At 50.1% G+C, this 10,554-nt stretch overlaps 1 protein-coding gene across 2 annotated transcripts in view; it reads left to right on the top strand.

The window, feature by feature from the left end:
- Window positions 1-10,177, top strand: part of MAP3K7 (mitogen-activated protein kinase kinase kinase 7) — a 31,016-nt gene extending 20,839 nt beyond the window's left edge. For both annotated transcript variants that reach the window (XM_078877389.1, XM_078877388.1), the window contains exons 13-17: window positions 4,682-4,746; window positions 6,236-6,335; window positions 6,855-6,916; window positions 7,721-7,836; window positions 8,389-10,177. In XM_078877389.1, coding sequence (XP_078733515.1) covers window positions 4,682-4,746; window positions 6,236-6,335; window positions 6,855-6,916; window positions 7,721-7,836; window positions 8,389-8,572 — 527 coding nt within the window. In that variant the 3' untranslated portion in view covers window positions 8,573-10,177. The remainder of the gene's footprint in view (window positions 1-4,681; window positions 4,747-6,235; window positions 6,336-6,854; window positions 6,917-7,720; window positions 7,837-8,388) is intronic.
- The last annotated feature ends 377 nt before the right edge of the window (window positions 10,178-10,554 follow it).

The following is a 10,554-nucleotide window of genomic DNA, read 5'->3' on the forward strand; positions in this document are numbered from 1 at the left end:
TAACAAATGTTACTACCCAAATTTTTTTGCACAAACATAAATAACAAACGTAAGCTCCCTACTTGTTAAGCAACATTTAATTCAGCTCGAAGATATGATTTGTTAGAATATGTTTCAACAAATGCACATTATGTAGGCTTGACGGTTATGTAATTTCACAAATATATTGCACGTTTAAATGTGATAGTTGATAGCGGGACTGGATGAATCGCTAACCCTACCTTTAAAAAATCAGTTCCACCCAACGTCATCTATTTAAGTAACTGAATTGAATGTAAAATAAACCCAACTGTGAGTCACGAGGCCATGTGTTACTCCCCAACACTGCCAGTGCACAGCAAAATGCGGCACATTTGCATGAAGCGGTGTGAAAGCGTGTGCGTTGGGAATGGGCGGCTCTGTGGCGAGGTGCGGGTGTTACTGGAGCTGAGCGCACAGTGGTTGTGGTGAGGAATTTCGGTGAACAATCATAAGTGGACAGAGTCCACGCACTGCAGTCAGAATCACCGCTTTGTGGGAGAATCTTCAATGGGCACGCGTAACTTAAGCGAACAAATTTTTTTGACCGCTTTAAGTTAAAAACGAAACCCCCAGAAAGGTGACGTACGGTGGTGCTTTTGCGGACGATTGATCTGGTCCTGTGTGCTAATTATGATTCTCCTCAATGCGTTGTGTGCTGTCCTTACATGTGTACTGTCTGGTTTCATAAACACATCTTCTTATATTAGGGGAGGCTTGAAATTAATTCCTATTATCTGGGGGTGCAGGGCCACCGATCAACTCGTACGCACGAGTATTTTCACCGAGAGCACAGCTTGATACCTGCGACAGTTGCCCTGTAAATGGAATTTTGAGGAATTACTTTCCTCAGCTCTAAACTCGATGTTAAGAGATTACAATAAATCATCACACGCCATACCAAACGTCGAACTTGAAAACGATCAGCTGCCTAATTATAAAATCATCTGAATAATTACTATCGCAGCCCAATCTGTCCAAGCAGCCTGAAATGTCTCGCAGTGTGGCCTCTTGAATATTGATTCACTCGTAAGTGGAGCCACACTGCGCTGTGAACCCAAATACCTGGGCTTCCCTTCCTGACCACGACTCTCATCAGTGGCAAGTGAAATCTGAAACCCCCCCCCACCCACTCCGCCCCCCCACCCACTCCGCCCCCCCCGCCCACTCCGCCCCCCCGCCCACTCCGCCCCCCCCGCCCACTCTGCCCCCCGCCCACTCTGCCCCCCCCGCCCACTCCGCCCCCCCCGCCCACTCCGCCCCCCCGCCCACTCCGCCCCCCCCCCACCCACTCCGCCCCCCCGCCCACTCCGCCCCCCCGCCCACTCCGCCCCCCCCGCCCACTCTGCCCCCCGCCCACTCCGCCCCCCCCACCCACTCCGCCCCCCCCGCCCACTCCGCCCCCCCGCCCACTCCCCCCCCTGCCCACTCCGCCTCCCCACTCTGCCCCCCACCCACTCCGCCCCCCCGCCCACTCCGCCCCCCCGCCCACTCCGCCCCCCCCCCGCCCACTCCGCCCCCCCCCCACCCACTCCGCCCCCCCCCACTCCCCCACTCCCCCCCCCCCGCCCACTCCGCCTCCCCACTCTGCCCCCCGCCCACTCCGCCCCCCCCGCCCACTCCGCCCCCCCCCCACCCACTCCGCCCCCCCCACTCCCCCACTCCCCCCCCCCGCCCACTCCGCCTCCCCACTCTGCCCCGCGCCCACTCCGCCTCCCCAGTTTAAAGTGAAAAGTCGTGGGCTTTGTAACCGACACGAAAGAAAGATGCAAGGCATAACAAGCCCAGGATTTATGACATTTAGTGGGATTTCATAAATACTTGATTTATCGTAAAGGGGCTCTTGCTTTTGTAGAGTTAGATGCCGTTCTATAGATAGTTTCTAATAGAACTTCCAGTCACTCTTTGAGAAGTTTAACATTTGTGTCACATTTGTCTACGCATGCGTGCGTGTGTGTGCATGAAATATGTTCGATTCTTTTTTACTAATTATTTCTGATTGCAGGATTCACCTAAGGTTTGATCTGTAACGTTCACAAAATCCCTCAATGCCTCACACCTGGGAAGGTTGATTCTTGATTCTGCCTTCAATCAAGCATCTTTCAGTGCATTGAGTGCTGCTTTGGGGAAGTGGTGTTGTGTCAAATGTCCACATTCATACGTATTATATAATTTAATGCTTTACTCCTAAAGCAAGACAATTGTGTCCATTTAAACTTTAGAGCAAATATATATATGTGAATCTTATGGCGGTACCCCGGGGTACCATCGTACCCCGGCTCTCGCATCATGTCCGTGATGCAGTCATTTCTAGTCTGTTGATGGTCGGCGACGCGGCAATCGACTCATCTCGACGAGCTGTGCACTACAATGCACCACCACGGTGCATACGCGAGCGTTCAGGGTTTCAGCGCAATCGTTTTCGCTGCGTTTTTACATCGTGGAGTAGCACTGATGTCGGATTGATTGGTACCCCAGTCGCGGAGTGAAGTTACACCCCTGGAAAAAAATAGTGTCACAGAAATAAAATATTTAATTGCCTCGGCCATTTTGTATTATTTGGTACCCCGGGGTAGCGCCATAAGGAGCATTTGTCTCTGTGTGTGTGTGTGCACATTATATTATTTGGATGTTAAATAAATGGGTTAAATAGTCATGTAATGATGCATCGATTCATCGATCCAAATAAATTCGTAGGCTCACGAAACACGCGGCCGGATCACTTTTGTGAGCATTGGTCGCTTGCTATTTCTGCAAATTATGCGCCGTTGTTACAATACACACTGCAGACGATAAAAACAATAAATACATACAAATCCATCTACGAATGGAACCTTGACTCCCAAAAGATGGCAACATATTGGATCGCTGACGAGTGAATTGTTACATGCTTATTCTTGACATTTTATATATTTTTTAAATAATATGTAAAGTTACCAATGCATGAAGTGTTAAGCTCAAAATGAGTCCTTGAATTCGCCATAACCTGACACAGACTGATGAATGTGGCAGCTGTGTGCGAGGCACAGGTAGAGGAGTGCATAGTTAATTGCGTTATTAATTATCGATATAATGTATGAACTTCTTTCGCACTGTACGTAGCCAACCGTGCTAATTGGGAGGTGATCACGACCCCACGCATCACCCCAGACACACTGAGACCAGGCCACCATGAGAGGCTCCAGGGGCGGCAAGTTGCCCACAACTCTGCTAATCCATGTTGCTCGTTGCCAGCAATTAATGTATCGATGCGGTAAAGAACGGCATTGCCAGCCTTTCGGCTGTGTGCTGGCATGTTGGCGACCAGCGATCGGCGGAGCTTTTTGGTGGAAATCCCAGGAAACATTAGCCACGTTCTTCTTCGGCAAGTGCATTCTGCACGTGCAAAGAATTTAATTTGTTCGAACTTTCAACATTAATATTTAAAGCTTGAAACGGCAGTGTGGCTCAAGGGGCGAATGCCCATGCCAGATTACTCGGTCAGTACCGCTGAGAATTTGGCAGCCACCAGACAAACAAAGGTGCAGTGCATCTGTCTTACCACAAGCAACAAAATTGTTAGATATTTTTTTATATCGCAAATCATTATTACTACTGCCGTATAACACGTATTCATATCGCCAAAAACGTCGGCCTCAAAGGCAGTGTTTGATTTGTCCTTTTGCACCACTGCCAATGCAGTCCCCTCCCCCTTGTTAAGGATATCAGTTCGATTTCAGTTGGCCGTGCTCAGTGTTCTTGGCATAATTTTTGTAATACAGGAAAAGAGTAAACCACTTGTTCGCAAGGCTAAGGGTACGGATGAGTGGTTGAGTAGGATCGATCTTTGACGGAATGCATTGTTTGAAGTACTGCCATGATTTGACTGTTGTTTGACAACATTGCACTTGGCTATATCGTCTAATGGCATTACAGTCATTTGTGAAAAATGTATAAAGAACCAACATTTATTTTTTGCCTGTTTTTGCGTGGCCTGCTGTGTGGGTTAACTAACGCGCAATGAGGTGTTGTCATGCTGCGCCCTGTTATCACGTTGTATTTGACCGTGACGCTGTGTGCTGTGTGCTGTGTGTGATGCCTCCTCCCCCCATGTCTCCTCTGCATGCTGCATGCACGGTGCGCGCTCTGCGTCTGACGCACGTACGGCCACACGTATCCCGACTGTTGTGCGCTGTACGTTTTTGCATTCCGCGTGTGCCTTGCGCTGCGTGTTGTTGTTGTCCTCCGTGTGCCGCATCCCGTCCGCCACCTTGCGTGTCGCGCGTTGCGTGCTCGTGGTGTGTCCTGCGTACGTGCGTGTTGCATGCCGTGACCCCACGTGCCCCTTGTGGGCCATGTGTCCTGCCTGTGCTGCGTGCCGCTCGCCTTGCTTCGTGTGCTGTACGTGTGCGCCCCCTCTGTGCGCCCCCTCTGTGCGCCTTTTTTGCTGCGTCTGCCGCTCAACGATGCTTCTCCGTGCATCCCTCTCGCATGCGTAATGCGCCACGCGTGCCCCCGTGAGCACGCTTGCACCGCCCCTCTGTGCATTGCGTGCTTCACGCGCAATTCTCTCTCGTGTCCTGCACCGCTTGCCGTCCTGCGTGCGCGTCCCCTTGTGCGCCACGTGTCCCCCCCCCCGCGTGCGTGCCGTGTCCGTGTCCGCTCTCTCTTTTCCCGCTTTCAGCATCGGCGGATCAGTGGCGGCGCTCGGTGCAAGACCTCCCTACGCTGGGGCCCGATTCCAACCAGGTGCCGCTCTCGCTCGCCGTCACGCGTAGTAGGAGGGCAGCTGCCGCCGCATCGGCCAGACGGCTTCTTTCCTCTCGGTAGTCCGTGGGCCCGGAACAGAACGCGGAGCCGACGGAAGGCGATTAAAAAATAAATAAACCTCGAGCTGCACCGTGCAGGTCGTGGGAGGGTTATTTGAGTTTACCTTCACCACACCGCTCAGTGTGGCTTAGGGGGCGGGGGCTTAGGCACGTGAGTACGGAGGTCTCATTCTTTCAGGAGGAAATATGAAATTTTGGAACGTCATATGTGTGTATATCGAGGTTATCGAACTACTTAATATCCAGTGTGGAGGTTTGGTGGATGTTGGTGATATTGCCCATGAGTGGGGCAATGTCATACTGTACGGAAGTACAATTAATATTTCTGCACTGTCCTCTGCTGCCCACGACATGGCTCTGAAGTCCCAACTGAAGGCCTGCGCACGGTGGTCACACACATCCATTCACTATCCAAGCTCGGTTGCATTTAGCTTCCGTGTAGTGACGACATGAGGTGCAATCAGGGTGATTGGGTCATTGGGCAGCGAGAATTTAGTGATACATATTATTTATATCGTCATTATATTGAAAACGATAGTAATCACGTTGTCACCCGTTTTCTCTTCCGCGGTCGTCTACGATTTTAGCAGCTGCGTTTTATCACGTCTGGTGGTAACGACAAATGGTCACTGCTTTTCCGAGCATCTGCAATTAATTTTTTGTTACATTCAATTCAACATGCGTTGCATGTGTGTTTCCTCAGACTAATACTCTACAGATAGTGAGGAAACCTACGTGGTCTTTTATTTTATTTGCCTGTAATTATCATCAGCGTGTTGTTGCTGATGCTTATTTAGACAACAAGCTGAGCAAACAGATGTTCCTCTGTTACATTACTTCAAGTAAATATCTTGTGAGTTCAGGTCAATTGGCACATTCAGAGACATTTTGTCAAATGTGTCACCACACTCAAATATCTGGCTGTGTGTTAGTATGTCTCCACCCTACCGTGCCTGTGAGTGTCGCTGTCTGCATCTTCCCAGATGTCCCTGGCTGTGTGTGATGCTGTACTTCACGTGTCCGACTGCACGAGGCTCTATCCACCTGTCTGACTGTGTGACCCAGTGAGGCTGTCTTCATCTGGGCGTCTGCATCTGCCTGTGATACCAAACCTGTCAACCCCTTATCAGTGCCTACCTTATTACAGACCAGTTCAGACCTTATGCCCTTATAAATCTCAACGTTTATCCTACAAAGTCCCATCACAAGGGAGAAACACAAACAAATAGACAAATATTTGTTTTGTTTGCCAGTATTGAAACGGCTGTACGCCGCATTGACCTGAAAACTCAATTTCCCTGTGCAAGAATATTGGTAAACCGTATGGGTTGACGGGTGTGTGATACCGTCATCACGTGACCATCCCCCGTGCCCATTCTGGTCCGCATGGCTCTCCTCGTCTACTCTAGGGGAGCCGCAGCAGCAGCCGATCGTCGAGCCCGGGCGTGCGCATGATCACAGGCGGCGTGGGGGCACGCAGCATCCCCAACACGCCCGACGACTATACAGGTCAGGGCCCACTCGCGGGGAGACGCAGTCCACGGAACGACGGTTCCGCTAGACACTGGGGTCGTTCATATCGTTTTTGTCTCTTACAATTATTAATAACCAGTTTAACACGTAGTAGCAGGCTTTCGCGGCGACCAATATCCATAAGAAGTTTTTGGGTTAGATCGCGTGAATATAAACAAGACATGCCAATTCGTTACTAGTTCAGCACACCAGTGTGTTCGAGAGTAAAACCACAGCATTTGCCATTCGAGTAACGTGACGTTTCGCTGGTAATTACAACAACCAGCATCATCAGGTGACAGCCAGAGTTGTGGAGAAACCTTCCTCCCGTTTCGGTCCTATTATTGATAACAGTGTGCAAAAGTGGCGTTTTTTTTTTATATTAACCTTGAAGGCGCAATGGGCCGAGTTGACCATCAGTCAGGCTCTGAAGCGGCGTGCTGTGGCAAGGGCGCCGCGTGGGGATGTATTCCCCGATGCGACGGGTGGCTAAACGCATCGCGATTTCCATTGCAGACACCATGGGCTCCGATAACTCCATCCCCATGGCCTACCTCACCCTGGACCATCAGCTGCAGGTGAGGGCGGTGTGTTCCCGGCCCCGCGGGGCAGGGCAGGCGGTGCCGGCGCTCGCACGGATTTAACACGGTTATTTTGGCATTATGACGGATGTTGTGCTTTTAGCGTGATAAGATACAGCGGTTTAACACGTAGTAGGGCTTTTCAGACCAATATTATCCATAATAGAGCTTTTTGGGGTTGGGTCGCGTAAATATGAATGTGTCGTTAAACTCGCCCACCACCCGACACAGCCAATTAGTAAGGTTTGTCACGTAAGTACTCGAATTGCAAATGTGTGTTTACTCTCCAACACACCGGTGTGCTGTTCTAGTAACGAATTGGCATGTTTTGTTTACATGAGAAACCTTACTAATTGGCTGTGTTGGGTGGTGGCGGGTTTAACGACACATTTAGATTTATGCCATCTAACCCAAAAGCCTCTATTATGAAAAGATACAGCAGGCTTATCACGCGTACTACTTGCCTAAATAAAGCCAATTTCCAGAAAAAAAACATTGGCCCAAAAGGCCTGGTCTAAAACCTATTACCATCGTTTGTGTTTGGCTGAGCATAAGCATACGTTACTATGTTACCCACAACTATGCACGTCACACTACCCCGATGGGTACCAAGCTCCAGAGCTAAATGCAGCATCAATGAATAGCCAAGCACATTGGCGCTTCCCTGTTCTCCGTTACCCATCGTCCTCCTCGCTTAGCTAAGCGACGCATTACACACTGTGGTCGGCGTGCTGCCACCCGCGTTCTGGCTCGTGGGACTCCAGGCCAATAGAATAGCAACGTGTGTGTGTCTGTGTCCAGCCTCTGGCTCCGTGCCCAACCTCCAAGGAGTCGATGGCAGTCTTCCAGCAGCACTGCAAGATGGCCCAGGAGTACCTCAAGGTGCAGACGGAGATCGCCCTGCTGATGCAGCGCAAGTGAGTGCCGTGACCGATGCCACCGTGGTCCACACGGGATTCCCCACGCGCGCTCTACCTGCCACTACCACGGCCCACCAGAGCGCATTTGGGCAAAACTCGTCATGCACTTCCCCAGTGGATTGTGCATAATGAATTATGAACTAATTCATGGAATTCTTAAAAAAAACGTGGAAGTTTTGACCATACAGTGACATCACTCATTCATTATGACAATGCAGTGTCATTACTGAGTGCCAGAGTAATGCACTTTCCTTTTTTTTTTCATGTTTTGTTTATAATTTCTGAAGCTTCAAATTCCCTTTGGAAATCCAGAGACAAACAGCCTGGCGTCATGTTTACGATGGCTATTTGGGTCACGTCTTCATTTATTTCCAAATAAAATCAAACAAATGTGAATGTAATTGACGTAAAGGTACCCAGCCCGCTGTTGTGCCCGTGAAGGCCAGGCCGTCGGCGTTTCTCACGCGTCGTGGCGTCCGTGGTGCCGTGGTGCCGTGGTGCCGTGGTGCCGTGGTGCCGTGGTGCCGTGGTGCGGCTCGGCATTTACAGGCAGGAGCTGGTGGCCGAGCTGGAACAGGACGAGAAGGAGCAGCAGAACGCATCACGGCTCGTGCAGGAGTACAAGAAGCTGATGGAGGAGACCAAGAGCCTCTCCAGCTACCATCACAAGTGCAAGGCGCAGCTGGAGCGCATCCGCGTGCAGCAGCAGCAGAAGAGGCAGGGCTCCTCCTGAAAGCGGGCACAGCCCCAGCGCTTTTCGACGGCTGCGTGCCACGTTTCCCCGCTGAAGCTCATTCATTTGATGCGGAAACCCCACCTGTCCCCCCCGCCCCCACTGCGTATTCGGCTCTCTCGTCAAATGACTGGGCGCCGCTCATGTGGATGTTGACCTGGTGTTGAGCACAAAGAGCTGAGAGGGGGGTGGGGGATGGGGACGATCTCTGGCTCACAAGGGGTGACTTTTTAAAGTCGCCAATCACACACACACGGTGGAACACGCCCAAGAGATGTAGATAGCAAACTGTCCTTGCCCTAGTTATGGTTCCCCATGCCTCGGGGGACAAAAAACGTTAAATTCCCAATGGACTTTTACTTTGTTCAGGATAGGACGATGATTTTAATGAGATACGCGTTGATGCAAACTTATAGCCGAAACAAGCACGTGCATTTAAGTGCACAGTTTGTAAGAACATTGTAACTTGTTTGTACCTACGTTGAACTTCTTTCGCATTCCGTACGGAGCCAACTGCAACATCGTAGGCGCAAGGGAAGGACGACAAACTGGAGATGCAGTCACTTAGCAAATTGCAGTGTTGGAATGCAGTGCTTACATAAATGTCAGTCACCTAATAGCTCGAATAGTAGTTCACGTGCTTTAGAAAACATTGCAAAGCGTGCACCCCGGTAGCAAGTCAAACACAGTTTGTTTGTCGTGGGTCCTTTTCAAATTACACACACGTGTCGAGATTAAATAGGTTCGACTGCATGTTGGGAAGACCCATAAAGTCCACGTATAAACACAGTGGCCGTCCTCGACGTTGACAAGGCTGAACGTGCCAGGTGGCATTAAAGGAACAAAAAAATCACGAGTTATCTTGGTTCCATTCTTCTTATGGCATATTGGTCCACTCTAGCCATGCTTTTACAGTGTTTCAGCTTAGGGAAGTAGTTGACATTTATTAATGGGCAATAGTTGAGAGTGTCACTATACTGTACAGCTTGGCACAAAAGCTTCCGCTGCCTCGGGCAATCATTGGCAATGTACATACAGTAATGCGAGGCTATAAGATGGTACTATAAAGTGGGTTGTCCAGTCAGCTCACCTGATGTATTCACTGGAGATGCAGTCGAGTGTTCGTGACCGAAACAATTAGTGATGGATTTGTCCGGTTTAAACGGCCAGTACGTTTGTAGAATTTTTGCGGATGTGTGCAATTTTAGGAAAGCCTCCGCATTTGGTCAAAGTCACGTGGCTGTCACACGATTAATAAACAATAAGATGGTTCACGCTTTGTATAGTTGTGTATTGGCCGGGTGGTTCCGTGCACCCCCCTCCCCTGCCGAGTGCCCCAACTCAAAATGGAAAGGTCGGGTTTAGCCCCTTTGGGCGGGGGGTGGTGTCAAAACGGAAATCTGAACACATTTTGTGTGAATTCTGCGCGAGTGGGAGGTTTGCCTTCGCGGCTGAAGACCACCAGGGCTCGCGCGTCTGGCCGAGACGGCGCCACACACTCTCATACACGTAAACCCCGACCTTATTACACACCCTGATTGGTCACCCCATGCCCCTTATTAATCTCATCGTTAATGCTTCAAAGTCCCATCACGAGGGAGAAACACAACACAAATAGAGAAACATGTTTGCCCTTAATGAATCGGCTGTACACTGTATGGACCTGAAAACTCAATTACCCTGTACAAGAATCCAGATTGACCGTATGGGTTGACAGGTACGCACGCTTTTGGCTGCTGTGACGTCACTCGATCCTTACCTATTATTGGTTTATTCTAAGACTAAACAATGTTTTTTATTTTACCAGGTAAGACCCCCATTGAGCTGGAAAGCTCTTTTTGCAGAAACGACCTGGCTATCGCAATGAGCGCCCAATAAAGTGGCTTATCGTGTGGAAATGTACAGCAGCCAAATACTCTTAAACGCGCGATGTTGATTCTAAATGTGGAGGGAAAACCCGGAGGACCCGGAGAAAAATCCAC

The sequence above is a fragment of the Lampetra fluviatilis genome, chromosome 47 (assembly GCF_964198595.1).
Source record: "Lampetra fluviatilis chromosome 47, kcLamFluv1.1, whole genome shotgun sequence".
NCBI classification, from domain to species: Eukaryota; Metazoa; Chordata; class Hyperoartia; order Petromyzontiformes; family Petromyzontidae; genus Lampetra; species Lampetra fluviatilis.